Raw genomic sequence first — 20,894 nt, 5'->3', positions numbered from 1 at the left:
GCTGTATATGCAAAGGTCCTGAGGCCCACGTGAAAAACAACACAGGAGCCAATAGGGCTGGAAAAAAAAAGCAATAGCAAGCAGAGGGATCTACAAGGCCAACACACAACTCACTGCTCGGCCTGGGGCTTCTGGTTGATGTCGGGAAGGACGTGAACTTCATGGAATCCCAGTCTGAACTTGCTCAACAGAGAGATGATCCTGAAAGACAGATGCAAAAATTATTTTTGAAGTATCCACTTGTTCTGATATTCATTAAGCACCTGCTGAGTGAGTAGCAATGATCAGAACAGAAGGGGCTGACAGAGGGGGCAAGGTGGCTAGACGCTGAGAAAGTATGGGTGGAGTAGGTGAGAGAGTAGCAAGCAACGTGGAAAAAATATTTGTCTAGAATCTCCCAAGTATCTGCTGGCTGACTCTGAACCAGTGTCAGCAGGCCAGGATGGAACCTGGGATGTTGCTAGGCTTGGGAACCACACTTTGAGAAGTGAAGGTCAAAAGGATAAGAAGACAAAGGGAGAGACTGAAGAGAGGTGGTAGAGACAGAGACAACGCCACACACGAGCTGAGGAGAAAACCAGGAGCTGTGCCCATTAGACGGCACAGACTCGGCATCTGATGGAGAAGCCCACTGTTGGAGGGCACAGTCATGGAAGACTTCACAGAGGAAGCAGTCATCTGGCGGGCTGGTACATGCTGGAGAAGGCTGCTCTAGGCCCAAGGAACTGAGGTAAGGCAATGTCCACATTGGAATCACCCAAGATGCTTGCAGAATGCACCGGTGGAACTCCAGCCCAGTGCTGAGCCAGAACCCCTAGCAAAGCATGGCCTGGGTGATACCCCCAGGATGTGATGTGCCCACCAGACCGACACATTGGAGGAGGAAGCCAGTGAACACAGGTAGGGAAGAAGCAGCTGGGGTAACGTGGAGCATGCTGGGAAGGGAAACCTAAATGCCCAGGCCTCCACAGATAGCTCCTGCTGCCTCTTGAACTTAGGGGTGGGACTTAAATTTTTTTTGAGATTTATTTTTTTATGTACATGTATGTGTGTATCTTTCTGTGTGTGTGCCATGTGTGTAAGGGTGTCTGAGGAGGCCAGAAGATGCCAGATCCCTTGGAGCTAAAGTTCTAACAGTGCTCCAACTTGGATGCTGTATAAGAGCAGCTGGTGTAATAAACTGGGGAAGCACCTCTCCAGCACCCCCACCCTAAGCCTGCTATGCCTTTGTTATTGTTGGCTAGTTGGTTGGTTTTGGTTGGTTTGTTGTTGTTTTGGTTTTTTGTTTTGTTTTGACATAGGTTTTCTTTGTGTAGCCCTGGCTGTCCTGGAGCTAGTTAACTCTGTAGACCCAGGCTGGTTTGAACTGGCAGAGATCCGCCTGCTTCTGCCTCCCGGGTGCTAGGACTAAAGGTGTGCAATGCCACCACTGACCTTGAGTTTCTGCATCTTCTGCATCCCTCTCCCCAATGCTTACTGCTAGACTCTGTGCATGCAGCACTGCATGTTACACCCAGGGCTTCATGCACATTCGGCACACATAACCAGTGTTTCATTCCCAGGAGCAGGATTTTAAAAGCAGAGCTGTGGCACCTTCATCCAGGTATCTGCCAGGAGCCCAAGCAGTCCTTGGGTCATAGGGCCAGCAGATCATGTGATCCACAAAGTGGCAGTTGGGACAGAAGGGTTTTTATCACCACTGTGAGGACATGTTGTTACCCAACGGGGCCACCTTGAGCTAAGCAAACCTCACGAAACCCAGCTGCCACCCACAACTGGGACAGGAAGTACAGACTGCCGGAGAGCCTTCTGGTCTGTTTACTCTTTAAAAGTCCTGTGAAAGTCAGGTGGCTAGGGTCCTCAATGCCGTCAGTGGCCTTGCCAAAGAAGGCCCTTTTGGTGGTAAAATTCTCACGGAGTGCAGGGGGCAGAGGGAGAAGTCAGGGAGTGTATGCTGGGCGTCCCTGAACCCACAGGGTGATTAGAAGAAAGAGCAGGGGTGGAATCCTGGTATAGGCAGAGTGGTACAGGCCAGGGGTCACCTCCTATTGTGATCTCCTGTTACAGCTTGCACCAGAGTCTTCTCCACGGACAAACCGCCACCATTCATCTGAGCAGGTCTCATCATGCACGACCTTTAATCTTACTTCCCTTGGCTGAAAAGTCACTGTTGCCCCAACTCCTCCCCTACAACTCAGGCCAACTTGACACCTCTACAGCCACACCTCTGTGTACTTCTGTGTTTATTTAAGGCAAGTCACATTCTGTCTTAGTGCTGTGATTTGCATACAGTTTACCCCCAAGAAACTCAGGTTAAATTTTAATCCTCAGCGCGTGGGAGTGAGATCACGGAAACAGAATCCTGTTCTGGTGTTTATGGATAGGGACTTTGAGACCTGTTTAGGATTTGAAGCCAGGTCACTGAGGTTGCATCCCGTGGTTGAACTGAACCTTAGAGGCTTCATAAGAAAAGAGGGGAGAACACACACACACACACACACACACACACACACACACACACACACACCAGTATCTTGCCATATGATACCCTGTGTCACCATCACAGCAAGAAGGATGTCACCAGACACGACCCTTAGACTGATCCTCTGGAACCGTGAGCAAAATGAAACCTCTTTTCTTTATGAGACAGACTGCCTCAGGTGTTTTGTTATAGTCACTAAAAGGGGACTAAGTAAGATATATTTCAGAAGCAAAATTTATCTCCTAATTGAAGCAGAAAACAGCACTTATTGCCAGAAAGAAGATACAATGAAAACCCATATAAATATATCAGTGTCACCAAATTCTGGCCAGATGGCATTGCCTGCCAAGCCAATGAGTCAGGCCTGCTCTGTTTGCTTAGAAGTTCAACTGAGCTCAAGAATAGGCCAGCTTGACACCAAGATCTTCTACCAAATCATCCAGAGACCCGAGAGGGAATTAAAAGTCACTTCTCACCATGAGATTTGATGTGTCTCCTGGCTACCTCATGTCTTCCCTGAGCCTGCATCCCTACTCTGGGGACACTGTCAGGAAGCATTCTAATCTTGCTTCACTTACCTCTGTCCTGCCATCCCATGAGTCTGTCCGTGAAGAGTCTTGCGATTTCAGCACTTACCACATGTTCCTATCGGAGCAAACACCAGGAAGCCTGGGTCTCCTTAAGGCGGGCCCCTGGAAGCCAACCCTTCCAAAATGGAGAGAGCTCCTGCGTGAGCCCCAGGCACCATTACTGTGAGCTGGAGAGAGGCTGGCCTGGGCTTTGGGACAACCTCAGGGCCACCCATGGGCAGAGCTGGGGGGTACAGGGACAGGGAGTCCAGCAGCCTCGGGGAGGCAAGATGGCAGATCGGCACAGCCCTTGTGGTCCCCACTTACGCCTTTCTCTCTTCGTCCATCCTGTTGATCTGGCCCCCAACAAACACTCGGATCTTGCATTTGCCCCATCTCTTCTTGCGGTGCAGGAGATAGGGGATGAGGAGGGTGAGACCTAGCAGGGACGATCCCCAGGAGCCAAGAGCAAAGGACTCAGGACAGAGCCCTCTGTGCCTTTCCACCCCACACTGCCACAGCTGAACCCTCCCCTCTCTGGACCTTAGCTCCTCACCTGCAGAGGAACTCACCTGACTAAACCAAGCCACTGGCCATGGTACTCGGCAGGCTGTGATTTATTTGGCTAACACAGGAGTTTGGCTCTTAATTTTCAGAATTATCATTATTTGGCCTTTTTGAGACAAGGTTTTAATATGTAGCTGAGGTTTGCTTTGAACTCTTGATCTTCCTGCCTCTATCTCCCAAGTGATGGGATTGTAGGCATATGATACCATGTCCAGCCAATGATGTGGTTTTAAACAAGCAAGCTGGCACCGAGTATTTGGCACATAAGGTAGGGTGGGGTGGTAGCAGATAAACATCAGGATGGCCTTCATTTATTTCTTGAAAACTGAACATCTGACCAAAGAGTAGGAGCCACCCTCCCTGTTGTCTCTCCCTATAAGGCCAAGGCCCAGCCACCATGAGATCAGTGTATGCCTCCCTGTGCTTCAGTTTCTTGATTTGCAGAGAAAGACCCTGCACTAGGTTGAACCCACAAGAGCACTTGTTGACAGGCACAGATTCACATATCCCAGCTTGCATAGGCACCATTAACGAACTACACAGTTACTCTTGGATATCTACGGGGAGATGGGCTCCAGGACCTGCCCTCAGATGCCCACCTCTGCAGGTGCCACATACCTTCTAGAGAATGGTGTAGGATCTGTGTTGACCCTACACCTGGCCTTGAATCTCCCTTAGGGCCTCTCCTGTCATTCCTGCCCACAGAGCAGGTACCATGGAAATTGCTCCTGGGTTTTATTGTGGAGGGAACAGTGACAGGAAACTTAGTTTACGCATGTCCAATCAGACATGGTTTTCCTTTTCAGCACTTTGGTCTACAGGAGGACAGACTCATGGGGAACCCACACACACAGAGGGTCGATGTGTTCAACTAGGGCAGGGCTGTGGTCTCCTTCTTACTCTAACAAAGGCAGAGCCATTAAAGCTGAGCGTTGTGTTTTAAAACCAGGACAGGCTAAGGCATCTCTGTCCATTTTGCTGGCTTCTGGGTCCCACCAGAGACCTCAGTAAGTACAACACAGAACAGCATGCCCGGAGATGCAGAGACCCTGAGGACAGAAACTCCCAGGAGACACAGATGGGTCAGAGGGGACCAGACCTCCATCATCGAACAGCCAGTAGATGTCAATGGTCTTCTTGCCTTGCTCCGACTGGAAGATGGTGCTAGCCTGCTCCTCCTGTACCAATGCCTCGGGGGCTGCTGAAGAAGTGGAAGGTCAGAACAGAGCCAGCAGATTTGCTGCCAGGACCCACCTGAAAATAGCCAGCTTTCCCAGAGAGGTGGGCTAGCCGTTGTCACCAAGGTGAGCATGCAGTGTCCAGAAGCATCCTGCAGGCCAGGCCAGACACAGCTAATGTCCCTTCCCATACTTCATATAGTGCTATTTGAACCTCTTCCTGGCTCCCAGCTCCCTCTTCCTGGATGCTGATGGGCACTGGGGGACAATTGGTTGGAAGAACTCTGTTCCATCAGTGCAGCATCCCTGTACAGCATCCCTGCACAGCACCCTTGTGAAGCATCCCTGTACAGCATCCCTGTGGAGCATCCCTGTGGAGCATCCCTGTGCAGCATCCCTATACAGCATCTCCATATATCATCCCTGTGCAGCATCCCCGTGCAGATGGAGCATGTCCATCTTCCTGTACCTCTTCTTCCCCTCACAGATGTAGCAGGACATCTCTTACCAGCTGCCACTTTCCCCCACTCCCCTGAAGGAAGGAAACTGCATGCTGCTCCTCTCATGTCATTTGAACAACTGAGAGGGAGTCTTACAAGGGGTGGAACTAAATGTACCTCTAGCTGGTCATCTTCAACAAGAAACCAAAACCTACAGTCACCCAGCCTTGGCTATTAGGAAACCACTGTCACAAGAGAAAGCCATTTACTCTTGGCCAAATTCCTGGATGACCTGATACTAGCATTCCCATAGGACAAAAGTACCCCGATCTGAGCAGGTGGGGGTGGGGGGCTGGCCCATGCCGGGCACAGATGGCCATGGGCTCCCTTGCCTCCCTCTCTTGGGTCAAACATGGGGTTAACTGCATAGTGTGTAGGGGGGGGCAGGGGAGCAATCTGGCCTGTAACCACTCATGCCTAGAGAGCATGCTAGGCTCCTCTAACACTATAAGAAAGTTCTCTGTCTCTTCCTCTATGGTACCTGGCTGCTGCTTGCTTCCCTCTGCCCTGGCTTCCCACAAGCCTGCTCTTTTGTCTTGCTCCTCCACCAGACACACTGCCTCAGGGTGGAGGGTGCTCCATGTAAGCCATTCTTTCCCTAGCTCTGTCCTCCTCAGCATCAGCCAGGCCTTGTCCTCAAAGGGGCCTCTGAGCATCTGTCTCCCCAGGATAATCTCATGTCTGAGGTGACCTGTGTGTCCATCCAAGCATCCAGCATCAGCTTTGTCCCTGGAGGCTTGCCACCCTGGGTGGGGGAGCTTTTGGTTCCCTGCCTAGAGTGTGATCAATGACTGCCACAATGCTTGCAAAAATATTTGTTGTCTAGATGCTGTGGACATAATATCTTTGGTCCCAGGTGACAATACCCCTGCCTGCAAGGAACAGAATCCTGCCTGCATGTCTGCCAATCCTGACCACCCTTTGTCTCCCCCATGTCTATCACTAATTTAGACTCTTCACAGTCAGGTGCAAATGCTGTGAAACATGTTTTGAGTTTTGAGTGCCAAGGACAGACCTGAGATCCAATGGTCAGAGTCCATGGCCTTTAGGTATTTTCTTAGTGGTGTTTATAGAAGCCTCTCCTCTATCAGGTCCACCTGGTTATCAGAGCACAGCAGTGACTTGGAGCACTCTAGTCTCCTTTCTGGCCCTAGCTGGAAGTCTGACCTTGACCCGGTCAGTCACGTGCCCTTTCTGGATCTCACTTCCATTTGGAAACTGATGGACTCCAAGGAACCATTAAGAACTGGCTATCTCCAAGTCAGTGACTCAACTAACATTTCCCTTTCTTCCACTGCTTAGAAAAGGTATTGGTTTTTGACAGGGGCTGATCAGATGCAGCAAGTACTCACTGTGGGTCTGCAGAGCCTCGGAGACATTGAGCCCCTCGCGCATCCTCATGACACACACCCCGTAGTTGAAGTCAAAGGCATCACTAGAAAGAAGATGCAGGGTCAAGCTGCTGGCCCTGTGACCTGGCTCCCAGGAGATCCCATCTAGCATTGGTCTGTGGGCCTCAGTTTCCCTATATGTGCAGTAGACAGGCAGCACTGGAGTGTCATCTACGACACTCCTGGGGAAACCAAATTGGGTCCTGCTCCATGTCACACTCATGAGTTGATCTTGACAACCTCTCTGCCCACAGCAGTGGGGCAGCAGTGGGGCTTGGTGACTCCACTTTACACAGGAAATCCTGTCCTGGGGTCGAGGTAGCTTCCTCACAGTCAGACAGTAAGGAACGGAGTAGCTGGGACCAAGATTATGTGGCTGGGACTATAAGCCCACGGACAGGTGTGCACATAGGAATGGCCTCCCTCACGTGACAGGTCAGCTATAAAGGATGTCTGGAAGACTTCTGACCCAAGAGTGTATTTACTGTCTCACTGATAATACCAAGACCTCCCCGAGGGTCTGACCCATTGGGCTATGCTTGACCTTCATTAGACTCCTCAGACTGTCTTGGACACTGGAGTCCCGGGAAGCCTGGGGGCCAGATTTTCTACCCCATGACATAATTGTGGTAGAAGCAGCCACAGTCAGAGCTGAGTTATATAGCAGGTTAACAGCAGACCCAGATGTGGGCTGCAGAGCCTCAAAGCTCAGCCTTATATTTTAATACGGGACAACAGCGGAAAGCAATCCAGACAGGCATCCCCTACATCTGGAAGGGCAAGAAGTGGAGGTGCTGAGGCTAAGAGTCAACCCCGAAGCCTTCTGGGACTGTCCTCAGGCCTAGCTCCCCATCTCTGCTCCCTGTCCCACCTCAGAGCTGTGAGCCTGGCAACTGTGAGCTTCAAGGATTTTCCCTTAACAGCCATCCTTCTCGGCTCCTCTGAAAAGCTGAAAGTTCCTGCGACCCCAAGCCTGTATCCCAGGAGCACAACTGGCCAGGGCTTTCTCCAGTTTGCCACCGTGCCCACGGCTCCCCAGAGTCTCACACCTGGCCCACTTTCCTCTCTGCTGCCAAGTCCCTGATGACCTCAGTGTCTATGAAGGTCAAGGGGAGACACCCTCTGGTAGCTCCACCTCAGCCTTCACCAAGTAACTCAGGTGTCTACACACCCAGCCTCTGCTCTGTTTCCCTCTACCCAGGAAGCCCCGGTGTCCCAAACCGACAGCTCACAGGCTGCACCTGCACGCTCACTCACTGCAGGACGCCAATGTAGTCCTCCACGGTGGCTGGGTGGGCAGACTGCCAGTTCCTCTTGAATCCAACCACCAGAATGTTCGGCTTCATTCTTCCAAGCCCTGAGGCCTACCCGGGGTCGGGGAGAAGAGTCAAGTCAGAGGGTGGTCTAGCACTGAGGCCTAGGATCACAGGGGCTCTGTCCTGTGACAGATGACCAGGGAGGGGCTTTTGCTCCTCCCAGCCACCCCTCCCACCCAGGCCAAGGGGCTCAGGGTTCTGTCTATACAGAAAGCATGAGACTTGAGTTTGTGTGTCAAGTTACAGGACCCTTGGGCCACCTAGTCTGAATATCCTCCCTTCCTCCCTGTCTCTCCCACTTTCTTCCCCCCCTCCCTCTTTTGTCAATCCTCCTGCCTCTGCTTCCAAAGTGTGGGGGTTACAGATGTCCACATCCTGTCAGGGTCTTCCCTTTCACGCCCCCTCCTTCCCTCCTTCCCTTCCTCCCTCTGTTTTCCCCCTGCCTCTCCATCTCCTCCCTCTTCCATGTCAGGATTCTTTAAAATATTTGGAGTGAAATTAATATAGTAAACCATTTCGGCCCAGGGAGAGACAAGAGTCAGATCTCTGTGGATTAGAGATTAGCCTGAAGATCTACATAGATGGTTTCAGTTAGCCAGGGCCACACTGTTAAGACCTTGTCTCCAAAAGAAATTAATCATTTAAAAGTATACAATTCAAAACAAATTCATGTATCTCTCTATATCTATATAGGTCTATCTATCCATCCATCTATCTATCCATCAATCCATCCATTTATCATCTATCTATCTATCTATCTATCATCTATCTATCTATCTATCTATCCATCTATCTATCCATCCATCCATCCACTTATCATCTATCTATCTATCTATCTATCCATCCACTTCTCATCTATCTATCTATCCATCTATCTATCTATCCATCCATCCACTTATCATCTATCTATCTATCTATCTATCTATCTATCTATCTGGACATGCTATACTTGCCTCTAGTCATAGCCACCAAGAAGCTGAGGCACATAATGGTTTTGCTCAGTGCTAGAGCACCTGCCTAGCACACAGAAGACCCTGTACTTGTTCCCCAAGTATCAGCCCCCCAACCTCCCAAAGCTAAAACAGGAGGTCCTTTGCATGAGTTGGAGGAATTTGGGGTACACCTGGCAACACAATGAGTGAAAAGCTAGCATGCTCTGCATGGTAGTTACTTGTCTCAAACAAAACAAAAGAAAAAAGGAACCCACAGAACAACCAGACACCAAGCGCACACTTCACTGCCTCATTACCTCTACCTACTTCTAAAACGTTTTCGGGGAAACTTGGGAGAGACCTCACACATTTTTTTCCCAAGTTGAGAAACAGCTAAAGCCATTAGAAAGGATTCTCAGATCCTTTCCATGAAGACACGGAGCAGTGAACTCACTGCCCAGCGGGACAGTCTAGATGTCATCTGAGCCATGGTTATCACCACTGTGGGGTGGCCGCATATGCAAACATTTGATACTTCATGGTTTCCACCTTGCTAAGTGTAAACTATATCTGGAAAAAAGTAAGAGGGGGAAAGGCTTCCCAGCTAACCTGGAAGGTGAGGCAGGAGGATTGCAAGTCACAGCGCGCCTGGGCTGCAGAGCGAGCTCAAGGCCAGCCGGGATAATTTAGTGATACTTAGTCTCAGATACTTTTTGGTTTGTTTGCTTAGTAAAATGACATCAAGGCCCTAGGCCCAATACTGATACTGAAAGAGAAAAAAATTTAAAAACCTAAACTAAATTTAGACTCAGATAAGGCAGAAACAGGATCTGGGCAAAGCCACACAGTCCCCACAGGTTCCCAGGAGTCCTGGGCGCTCTTGAACCAGCGTAGCTTGAGACATAAGCAAGTGGAGATCGCACTGCAGCCACTGAAACTTCAGCGAGACCAGCACAGTCTACCATGCATGCTGCCTCACTGATTGAGTCCTCTAGGAAGTCTGGTCAGGATACCTGCATGAGAATCTGGACGCCACTGCGCAAGTCCTCAGCTATGACGTCAGAGTAGAAGGCCTTGATCTTCCTCTTGTTCAGCCACTTGGTGTGTCCACTGGCGATGAGCCGGAGCTCGGGCACTCTCTGCTTGCCAGGTCCCTGTGGGTGAGGGACAGGTGGTATCATGGCTGTCCTCCCTCACCATCCAGCCTGCTCAGCCCTTCTCCTGTCCTAGAGGCTCCCCTGAGACTCGGAAGCAATGACTGGTACTCTTCGTTAGAGCGGACGAGGGAAAGTGAAAGAGAATGAAAGCTAGATGCAGCACTTGGATGGTAGATGTAGGGTCAACCTCAGCTACAGAGTGAATTGAGCCAGCCTGGGCTTCATGAGACCATGTTTTAAAAGAAAGACCTGGCCAGATTCTGCTAGGTCCACTTCCCCTGCCTCTCCTATCCCTGGGTAGATACTGCATCCAGGTTCCCCCACACCCTAGGGTATAGGTGTCCTCCCCCCACTCCCCACCCAGCCTCCCAGGAGTACTCACAATGAGCACGTGGCCACAGATCATCAGGCTTAGGTTCTGGGTAAATGTGCTCACAAAGTCCACAAGGGCTGGGCGGAAGTTGGGGGGCCCTGTAAGCACCAGGCACTGGGGGCTAGGAAAAGGAAGAGCACGGCGTGAGGCATCAGAAAAGATGCTTTAGGGCCTTCCTGCTAAAGGAAGATGCTCTCGGACTCCTGAATCCTGGTGGTCCTGGGTGAAACTTGTGTGCACTGGGACACATATTGTGACACGTTGGGGAGGCTGTGATTCAAGGGATCTTTCAGGATTTTTTGAGGCCATGATATTATAAGTATCCCTGTCCTTCTTGCCTGGGCCATCAGACACACCAGTCTACCTACTTGCTTTGCCCTGGCAACCCCAGTGTGGCAAAAGCAGAGTAACGATCACTCATAAGGAGGCCATTGTTTAAAAACTCACTGTACCTTGCCCAGTGCCCGAACCTTTATGTTGGGAGGCAGCACAGGTTAAGCGCTCCTGTCAATCAGAGCCAGACTCATTGGTTCATCTACCATCTGGGCAAACAGGGGTTGTTAACATCTCCAAACCTCTCTGGTCCTTTTCTGTGTCTGAGGTTGGTACCCTCGGAGGTTTGTCGTGAGTGTCTGTGGTCACAGTAGGTGGGTCATAGATCTTACTGAATCTACTATAACCAGGTAAGAAGAAGATGGAAGGTGAGTGACCTTCCTCACCATTGGGGACCAACTTTGAAGGGCACCCAGGGCAGGCTTGTCACTGTCACCAAACCAGGATTGTGTCATGGGAATCAGACCATGTGATCCTGACATCATGGTGTCCACTGTGGGAGCTGAGACACGAGGACCTCTCCCTTGCTTTGTCTCTATCAGGCAGCACCTGACCTCAGTCCTACACTGACTCTTCCACCTTGATGCTACCATCCTGGACCATGGCTGGCTCCAGGCTCCCAGCTGGCCCCGAAGCCCTGCTCACCGGTAGTTCTTGATGTGGTCTTCCACCTCATTGAGGCCCACGGAGTAGCTCAGGGCCAGGTTGTAGGAGCCAGCCTGTACTGAGGAACCCCAGTTCACCTCTGTGGGTAGAGAGTCGAGAACAAGACTCAGAATTGCAGGAAGCAACCAGTCCTGTGGGGGGGTGGGGGGGGGGNGGAGGGACTATCCTGCGCTCTTAGGCACAGAGCACCTTGGGAGCAAGGCCGTGGATGGATGGACAGGTGGCAGCTCTGTTCCTAATGAGTGCAGGTCTGACGCCAAGTGCCACATATATGGCCACCTAATTCAAGGACATGGACCTAGGGGTTGAACTCCCATTAGACAAGCAGACCTCTGTGACCATCTAGAAGGCCACATTCAGATGTAGAGGTTTTGGGTTACCTCCCTCAGACTGCAGTCCATCCAGGACCCTGCTACATGCAGGTAGACAGTCTTTCTCAGTGCCCACCTTTGCACAGTCACTCTTGGTCACCCTGCCCTGTATGTACAGGATAGCAGGTAGCCCCTCTAGGAATCTGACAGAAGAAATCTGGCTCTCAGTGGGCATGTTCCTTTGAGCACCCCGCTCAGGAAGGCTGCGGTAGAGGTCAGCCTGAGTCCCACTTGAGGGTGAGGCCAAGGCCTGGCTCCAGCTGGGATGAGGGGCCTGCCAGGCTACATGGCTACCCAGGCAGGGAGTTGGGGGCCTCAGGGGTCAGCGGCCACACACCTGGTTTCTTGTAGATCACATAGAGCAGGAGGAAGAGAACGACTCCGATGGCAATGAGAGCAGCCCACCAGGTAAGCAGGAACATGATGACCACTGAGATCACTGCTCCAAACAGCGCCGCCCACTTGCTGTAGTATCGGAAGGAGGGTCTCCATCCTGGGCGGGGCCAGGCCAGTGCACATGCGCATGCTCAGGGGCATTCTCCTTCCCAGATCTACAGCAATCTCCATGCTTCCACAATCGGGTGCTGCTGTCCTGGCCTGTACTACCTCTAGGGCCCTACCAACCTTAACTCCTGGGGTGGGGTAGGAAGGCTCTAGGGAGTACCACAATCTTGCCTGTTGGGCATTTATTTCACCATGGTGACAAGCTATACCAGGAAGGGAACATCCAGCCCTGGTCAAACACAGTCCCAACATCAGCAACAGTACCAGATCCCAAGGGTCTTATGGAACCCAGGGGATTAAAGGGATGGAAAGAGGACTTGAATCTGCCTGGCTCTGTGCTAGGTTAGGGCCACTTCTAGTGACCACTGTACTATGACGCATCTCTAAGAGTGCCAGGCACAGTGTGTTCTGTCTGGAAAGTGGCGGGATAACAGGCCCTTTGAAGATCTGGGATTCAAGTATCCCTCTGCTCTCTATTGCCATCTGCTAGAAGGTTTGCAGCAGCCGCAGGAGCAGAACCACCACTCCAAAAATCTATGCAATTAAATTGCAGCAGTATAAACGGCGCCCCCTAGCGGTTATCTGTGCACAAACAGCTACACCTTCCGTGTGACTGGGAAATTCATCCCTTTCTGAGCAATCAAGACTTCTGACACCCGAGAAATTGATGGAGGGTGGAACTATAGAACAACCTCCATCCCCCGTAAAGGATGCACTGTGCTCTGTAAAGAATGGCTGGCTTTGTTAGGGTACAAAGATTCCCTTCCTGTGGTTTTAAACGTAGGCTGTCCACCTCCACTACGCCTCCCCGTCCTCCCCCACCTCGTTCCCCACCACCACCACCTTTTCCTGTGGCTGGGAGAGGGTCTGCTTACCAGGTGAGTTGGTGATGGAGGCATGGAAGCAGCTGAAATTGATGAGGGCGTAGGAGCAGAGGAAGAAGTTGGAAATGATGGGGGCGATGGTGTTGAGTTCAGCTTCGAAGACCCAGAGAGAGAGGGGCAACACATTGGGGCTCCACCACAGGAGCTGCCTGGCACACACTCGCAAGATGGTCCCTAGCACAGCTAAGCCTGGATGCTCAGTCAGCTCAACCTTCTCATCTGGGAAGCGAGTCCTTTGCCCCATGAAATTCCAAGGGTCAGTTTTTACGAAGACGGAGGGAGCCGGCAAGATCACTCAGCAGGCATCGATGCTGCCCACCAAGCCTGCTGGCCTTCCATGCTGGAAGAAGGGGACTCCTGCAGCCTGTCCTCTGACCCTCATGTGTTCCTGCTCCCCCATAACAAATGTATAAAAATATTTAGAAGGTAGAAGACAGGGGGATGGGCCTTTTCAGGCTACTGGGTGACTAAGGACAGTGGCCATGACACTTTTTGACCTCAAATAAATGTAAGGAATGCATTTGTCAATGTGACCCAGGACCCCTGAGAACATTTCCCAGTCCTGTCCACAGTGGGCTTTCTCTCCCCTGTCTCCCTGGCCCCAGTACATTCACATAAACGTGTGTATGTTGAGCTTAGGGTCTCTCTGGGGAGCCCAGAGAAAGACAAGCAGCACATTGGGGACAGGTATTTCTTCACCTAATCTTATTAGGTCCCCTTGAGTATTTAGGGCCGTAGTCCTCAGTTGGGCTAAGTCAGAATCATCAGCCCAAAAGTACCACCCAGAAGCCTACAGCTCGAAGAAACGGGCCTGCGCCTGAGCAGGAGGAGACAGGGGTGGATCTTGAGAAGGCCAGACGACTCACTTCTCCATCTCCTAGGTGAGCCACTTCTTCATCTGATGGAGGATCTAGTATCTAGAATCTTCCTTTGGGCGATAGCAACCAGACTATTCGGGCAAGTCTAATGGGTGGGTGACGAATGGGACCAACCTGAGCAGCAGGGATCTAACTCTAACAGGAAGGTGTCGGTGGGAGGGGGGAGGAAGAAGGGAAGGGACAGAGTGGGGATTTCCACAGAAAGCATAGGGAGTGGAGCAGGGAATGTCACGTAATAGGGTAGTCGCTTATCTTTTTTGAATTCTGCGTCCTCGGCTGCATTAACCAGGAGATATTTGGGTATGTGCATCTGTATGGGGTTGTGCCCTCCCACACGCTCCCTTTCTGCCCATCTGAGGCTTACGAGCTATGCACTGCCCCTTACTCTGCAGCGGAGCAAACAGTGGCTCAGAGAAAGGACTTATCAACGGTCATGGAGCAGGAGTAGGGCAAAGCCAGCAGAGACCAGTCTACCTAACCGCTACTTGGGTGAGAGGCTGGCTTTGTCTAGTTTATGCATGTAGACAGATAGTGACTGAGCTAGCCGGTGTCCTTGGGGCGGAGGGGTGGTGTCCCAGCTGTCAGGACACTGGAATGCAGAAAGCAGGAAAGACACAGAAGTTCCCTCACTACCTGGCGTGACTCGGTTGGCCACTCTGTCTGGAGGGGGAAAGGATTGTGTGGCCTTCCAAGGGCCTTCCAGGCTGGGCTTCACCCAGGCAAAGGTTCATGCTCTGGGACTGGTGTGTGGCTTGATAGTAAAGCAGTGTTTAGTTTGTGCCTGGCTCTGATTGGTCCCATCCCCAACACCAAGTAAGTGCTGTTCACTGAGTGCCCAGTGACACGGGGGTAAGGGGAGCGGGTCCGAGGACCTTCACAGGAGGAAGAGCCCCTTACCAATGATGATGAAGGCCACAGCAATGGCATAGGCCAGCAGGTAGCCACGCACAGGCTCCCTGTTCTTGCCATAGCCTTTGCCAAAGAAGCCAATCAGAGGGTACAGCTGGTCTTCACACAGGCACTGCGGACAGTGAATGAACACCACACTCAAACTCTAGCTGGGACCTCCCCTGTGCCCTTCCCGGGGCCAACCGTGCCCCTGACCCTGGGTGCCCACACCTCAGCAGGTTTCCACTTCTGAGAATGGTAAATAACCCAGCCCTTGCCTCGCCACAGAGACAGGGCTACTTCCTTTAAGAGTTTGCTAGCCTGTTTCCCTTCCCTTCCACCCAGACCCATATCACATGACCCACTTCACGGCAGCCTGGATGGGAGGGGCATGGGGAAGTGGGGAATCTTCCTACTCAGCTCTTCTTAGCCATAAGCCACCACCCCCAGAGGCCTTCTTTCTGCAACCTCACCTGGAAGACCTTAGCAGCCGAGACAAGACAGGCCAAGGCAGAAGACAGGGTGGCGCCAAAGATGCCGGCTGTGATCAGGGGTGCGAAGGCAGATACCATGCTCATGGTCTGTGGGAATGTGGGGGATGCTGAACTAGAAACACCGCAGGGCGTCCCTTCCCCACAGCAGGCTGTGGTCCTGACATCTCAGCCCACATTGGGTGTCCAGCAGCCAGGCCCACGGCTTATACCTGGTAGTAGTTGATGAGGCCGTAGCGGCAACTGCGCTGCTGGGAGCATTCTGTGAAGTTCCAGCCATAGCCACAGGCTAGCCCTTCGCAGGGGCCTGGACCAGGAGTCATGGTGTCATTCACGTCCCCAGAGGCATCTCTCACCACACAGGAGCCTGAAAGGAGGGAGGTGTGTGGAGGTGTGTGTGTGTGTGTGTGTGTGTGTGTGTGTGTGTCCCTTTCTTCTCTTTACCCTCTTCCCCATCTCCAAAGGCTGATGGCCACCTCTGCAGAGGGTAAGACACTGTGGACAGGGCGGCTTATCATGTGACAGTGTTAATGATAGTAGCAGGTATGGAGGTATTTGGGGGATCCTGACAATCTGAGCAAGGTAATACCCTTATTTTTGTTGTTGCCCACTGTTAACCCAAGGCAGGGAGAGCTGAAGGGATGGGCTCTATGTCCTTAAAGCAGAGACCTGACTTTCAGTCCCCGAGAGCCCATGAGAAAGTTCGAGTCCCCTGGCCACCTGTGAACAGCTCGCCTCCAAGGCGAATGCTGTAAATGAGTACAGAGGTTCTACCCTTCAGAACCCTGGCTTTCTTCTCTAAGGCAATGGCAGAGTCCAGATTAAACGTGATCATTAAACATTGTGCATGGTCTTCACGCAGGAATCTGAATCGGCAATGTTTTTAGCTATCAGAGGAGCCTAGTCTGGCCTCACTCACCGTGAACATACTACTGTCACTGTAGAGGTGATGGGTGCCCCCAGAAGCAGGGCTCAAGGGTCACCCCAAAGAGCTCTCTCGGTTAGAGGCCAGCCCCACACTGCAGCCTCCTCCAGCCCTACTACAGGGCTGATCCACTTTTCTCATCTTGCCATCCGTGCCGTGCTGGCTACTCACCGATGGTAGCCGAGATGGCAAGGTAGGAGATGGTGGTCCAGAAAATGGCCATGAGTGTTCCCTTGGGGATGGCTACAGCAGGATCCTGTGGGAGGGCATAGTATTATCAGGCAGCCTGTGGGATCCCTTTGGGCCTTAGTGCCTTGGCAGAGGCCAGGGCGAACAGCAGACCCTGACCTTGGACCCTCAGAATCTGTCCAGCCCTGGAAGAAGTGCGTCCATGACTTAGGAACTACAAGGTTTGATCCCAGTTTGGGATCCCAGGGTTAAGATGAGAAACCTCATCAGCTCCATATCACACCCAGAGGGCCCATGGTAAGGCTCACTGGGAGTAGTGGTGGGAGGGGGCCCTGTGCCTGGCTCTTCACCTCAGATTCACCTGAGGCAGCCGGCTACCGCTGGAAATGCAGCCAAATCCTCTTCACTAGTTCTATGTATCACAGTGAATCATCATTAACTAGTTAATTGGTCTGGTTCTCCAGCAATAAAGAGACAGAAAACATTCCCCAAGCATTCTCCTGCTCTAAGAAAGATTTTTCTCCCCAACAATAGTGACATCCATTGCCCACCCCCACAGATCATAGCCACCTCCTGGGCACTTTCTCAAACACAATTTCCTGAGATATGGCCTGTACGATCCCACCCAGCTAGTGAGGAGCTGAGGGAGGCAGGATGTGAGGGAGATGGCTTTACAAGAGCTGCAGGTGCCTGTGGGCTCACAGCCTCAGACTCCGGAAGCTGGTTCCTCAGTAGCCGCAGAGGTTGCTCTTCCACAGCAAGCTCAAACCAGAGGCCCAGACCCCAACCCAGGGGGGAAGGCCAAGCCTGCCGTGAATTGATTGTCTGCAAACCTTCCAGTGCTGCATGAGGCCCAGTAGACAGATTGCAATGTAAAAAGGCAGGCTGACAGACCGAATGCAGAGAAATGAAGGCAGAGTTTCACAGTGGAAGGTGGTGGCAACCCTGGAATCTGCTGGGGTCTCTGTTAGGGGATCCTATAACCCTAACCTTACTAGGGATGCCCAATGGCCTGAGTCGTGTCCAGTGAGGTACTAGCCCCCATTCCAAAATGCCATGGCCACCTGAGTGTGGAGATGTTGGAGTTTCTCACACCAAAGGACTTCCTAGGTCTCAGCTGAGGTCTTAACCCAATGTCTACTGTGATGAGCATTCTCTGAACTCCTCAATACACATCCACCCAGAACCTCAGAATGTGCCCTTATTTGCTAAGAGGTCCTTGGAGCTGTAAACAGAGATGAGGTCATTCTTGTAAGGAGCAGGGATTCCCTGAGTGACTGAAATCTTGAGTGACTGTGTCAAGGATTCTGAGACCTTAGCCCCAAGGGAATGACAAAGCCTTACCCTGGTGAGACTCTAAAGGCTTGACAAAGCTTTCCTTAGGAGTCTAAGTGAGTGCCTCCTATAGACAAAGACTGGTAGCATCTGAGGCTTCTTCCTCCTTTAGATGCTTACAGCCTGAGGCTGCTCACCTACAGAGGCTTCCTACCAAGGCTTCCTACCTCTCCCCTGTGCTGTACTTAATAAATAGGTAATGCAGAGATTCTGGGTTGCTGGTGGTAGGAGGCGTGTTCTAATCGAGTGCTGAGCCTCCACCAGACTCCAGTGTTCCTGTACATGTGTCTGTCCTTCCTTTGTTCCCTCCCTGTCCGTAGTCAGGGTTCCCAGACCCAAGCACAGCGGGTCCTGCTACATGCTGGATTAGAGTGGGCCTCAGCGGATGACTGGTGTCATATTAGAAGAAGAAGGTACATAGAGATGTCACCCATCGCTAAGAGTGACACAGGTTAAAATGATTGCCAGTTCAGGGCAACATTGTCAGGATACCACACAGCTAGGACAAAGCTGGAAAGGACTGGTCCTCAGACCTTTAGAGAGGCACAGGCATGTTGTGAACGCTTTCACTGAGGTTTCCGGGCTCCTGAGCTGAAGGCCGTGTATTTTAAGGCCCCTGGTTTGTGGGGACTCTGCAGGCACAGGAAGAACACTTAGCCCTCAGCCTCTACTTGCCATCCTTATCTTGGTCTGAGATCTGGAGACTGGCTGGCAAATCCAGCCCATCTCTTCCTAGCAGTGTGCTCTGTGACGTCCTGCCACATCTCTCTGAGACTCAGTTTCCCCACCTGGTGTAAAAAAAGTGCTCATAAATGGGACGTGTGGATGAGGACCATGCCATACACTCCGCATCCCTGGCCAGCACAGTGTTACACAGGCATGAGCACCTGAGCTCAGAGCTTCAGGATCCACCTAGAGTTCAGCGCAGCGGCTTGCATCTGTAATCCTAGGGCTCTCAAGGCCAGGTGGGAGGCAGGGACAGGGGACTCTCCAGCTCACGAGCCAGCTAGCCCAGTGTGTACAAGAGTAGACAGTAAATAAGCCCAGTCTCAAACAAGGTGGAAGGTAAAGACCAGTACCCAAGGCCATCCCCTGAATCCTATTACATATGCCTTGTATGTACATCCTTAAGCTTACACATATGAGTACACACACACATGTCATATACACACAAAATATGGGACGGTCTATAAAGTGGGGCCAGTGATACAGCTCAGTGGGTTAAGTGCTTGCACAGACCCTGATAACCTGAGTTTGATCCCCAGGTCCCATGATGGAAAGGGAGAATAAATTCTTAGAAGCTATCCTCTGGCCTCTGTATGCATGTTGTAGCATGTGCACATCCGAATTCATACGTGCACACCACACATACATAGCAATCATTTTTCAAGCCACAAATAACATTAAGTGAGACCTCCCCGGTCTACAAGCTTACACTGTGTGGTTCCTCACTGCCATGTGACCATAGCCAGCTTCTGACCCTCTCTGTGCTTGGCTTACTCATCTGCATGGTGGCAACAGGGCAGAGACAAGTGCCAGCTCCCTGCTCTCCCATTCTCTGCTCTAAGCGCTTGACAAGAATCAGCCCTCTGTCTCCACCTGCTCTGTTGATCTCACTTTACAGCTGGGGGAGCTGAGGCTTACAGAGATTGCCCAGAGTCTCACAGTGAGTGCCCCGTTGCTAAACACAATCCCACAGGAAGGGCAGAGCCACGCCCAAGAGTCAACTTAAGGCCTGAGGACAGAGAGCACTACAACATGCCACCGCACCGGGCTCTCAGATAGCTGCTGGCCCTGATGCTGGGCACTGGGGAGAGAAGCTTGTGGTGGTTTGTATATGCCTGGCCCAGGGAGTGGTACTATTAGGAGGTGTGGCCTTGTTGGCATAGGTGTGTCATTGTGGGCATGGGCTTTAAGACCCTAGTTCCCTGGAAGCTAGTCTTCTCCTAGCGGCCTTCATATGAAGAGGTAGAACTCTCAGCATCTCCTGCACCATGCCTGCCTGGATGCTGCCAAACTCCTGCTTTGATGATAATGGACTGAATCTCTGAACCTGTAAGCTAGCCTCAATTAAATGTTGTCCTTATAAGAGTTGCCTTGGTCATGGTATCTGTTCACAGCAGTAAAACCCTAACCAAGACAATGACACTGACAGTTAACAGGACTTGAAGAGGGGTCAGGCTGAAGGTCTTCTGCCAGATGCTCTCTTGAGAGAGTGTGGTAAGCAAGCATCCTTCTCTTCAGACCTCACTCAATAGGAGGCTCTGCTCTTGGTTTGGTTTGGCAAAAAACGGTGCCTCGCAGAGCCCAGACTGGCTCTGAACTCATTGTGTAGTAAAGAATGAGCTTCAACTTTCCTGATCCTCCTGCCTCAGCTTTATGAGGGCTGGGATCCCAAGCCTGTACCACAGTGCCCACCGTGCCCACTATCACACCTACCATGTCTACCACACCTATTGTGCCCACCACACCCAATTCTTAATTCTGTGAGAAGCACAATTGAGGAAAGCCTTCAAGGGGGAGGGAGACTAAGGTCAGAGTTCAACACAATACCATTTTTGGCCCACTGTCTGGCACACCCCCATCTCTTTGGTTTCTGCAGGCAAAGGCCATTCCGTTGTCTCGTCTTACAAAAGCTCTAGGCCCACTCCCACCCAGGAGCTCTGCTGGACCTTCTGTTATCACTCACTGCACTGCACTTCACACTGCTGCGTTGACTCCATTCACTACCATTCAATCAACAAACACACGAAACACCTAGCTAGTGTCTGACTCTAAGCTGGAAATAGAGCCAGAGACATCGGGCTGACACCTTATGCCGGGAACATATCACGGTGGACAGAAGGTCAGGCAGAGATGTTGCAGGAGGGATTTGAAAGAGGTGCAGAATTTTGCAAAGCAACAAGAACAGAACAGGGCATATTAGGTCTCTTAGGCAAAGGCCTAGTCATGAGCAAATGCATTG

The 20,894-nt window shown here is 51.6% G+C and overlaps 1 protein-coding gene across 3 annotated transcripts in view; it reads right to left on the bottom strand.

Annotated features, from left to right (window-relative positions):
- Slc12a3 (solute carrier family 12 member 3) overlaps positions 1–20,894 on the bottom strand; it is a 36,908-nt gene that overhangs the window by 9,674 nt on the left and 6,340 nt on the right. For 2 of the 3 annotated variants that reach the window (XM_021169855.2, XM_021169854.2), the window contains exons 9-22: positions 16,577–16,661; positions 15,693–15,847; positions 15,463–15,570; positions 14,999–15,122; positions 13,215–13,316; positions 12,173–12,328; positions 11,444–11,543; positions 10,475–10,586; positions 9,949–10,089; positions 7,945–8,051; positions 6,649–6,731; positions 4,718–4,819; positions 3,379–3,490; positions 115–201 (exon numbers count right to left, since the gene is read on the bottom strand). In XM_021169855.2, the coding sequence (XP_021025514.1) occupies positions 115–201; positions 3,379–3,490; positions 4,718–4,819; positions 6,649–6,731; positions 7,945–8,051; positions 9,949–10,089; positions 10,475–10,586; positions 11,444–11,543; positions 12,173–12,328; positions 13,215–13,316; positions 14,999–15,122; positions 15,463–15,570; positions 15,693–15,847; positions 16,577–16,661 (1,574 nt within the window). The remainder of the gene's footprint in view (positions 1–114; positions 202–3,378; positions 3,491–4,717; positions 4,820–6,648; positions 6,732–7,944; positions 8,052–9,948; positions 10,090–10,474; positions 10,587–11,443; positions 11,544–12,172; positions 12,329–13,214; positions 13,317–14,998; positions 15,123–15,462; positions 15,571–15,692; positions 15,848–16,576; positions 16,662–20,894) is intronic. The other variant, XM_029480719.1, reaches the window with a different exon arrangement.

Source organism: Mus caroli, chromosome 8, assembly GCF_900094665.2.
Source record: "Mus caroli chromosome 8, CAROLI_EIJ_v1.1, whole genome shotgun sequence".
Taxonomy (NCBI): Eukaryota; Metazoa; Chordata; class Mammalia; order Rodentia; family Muridae; genus Mus; species Mus caroli.
This window is presented reverse-complemented; position numbering and strand designations above follow the sequence as displayed.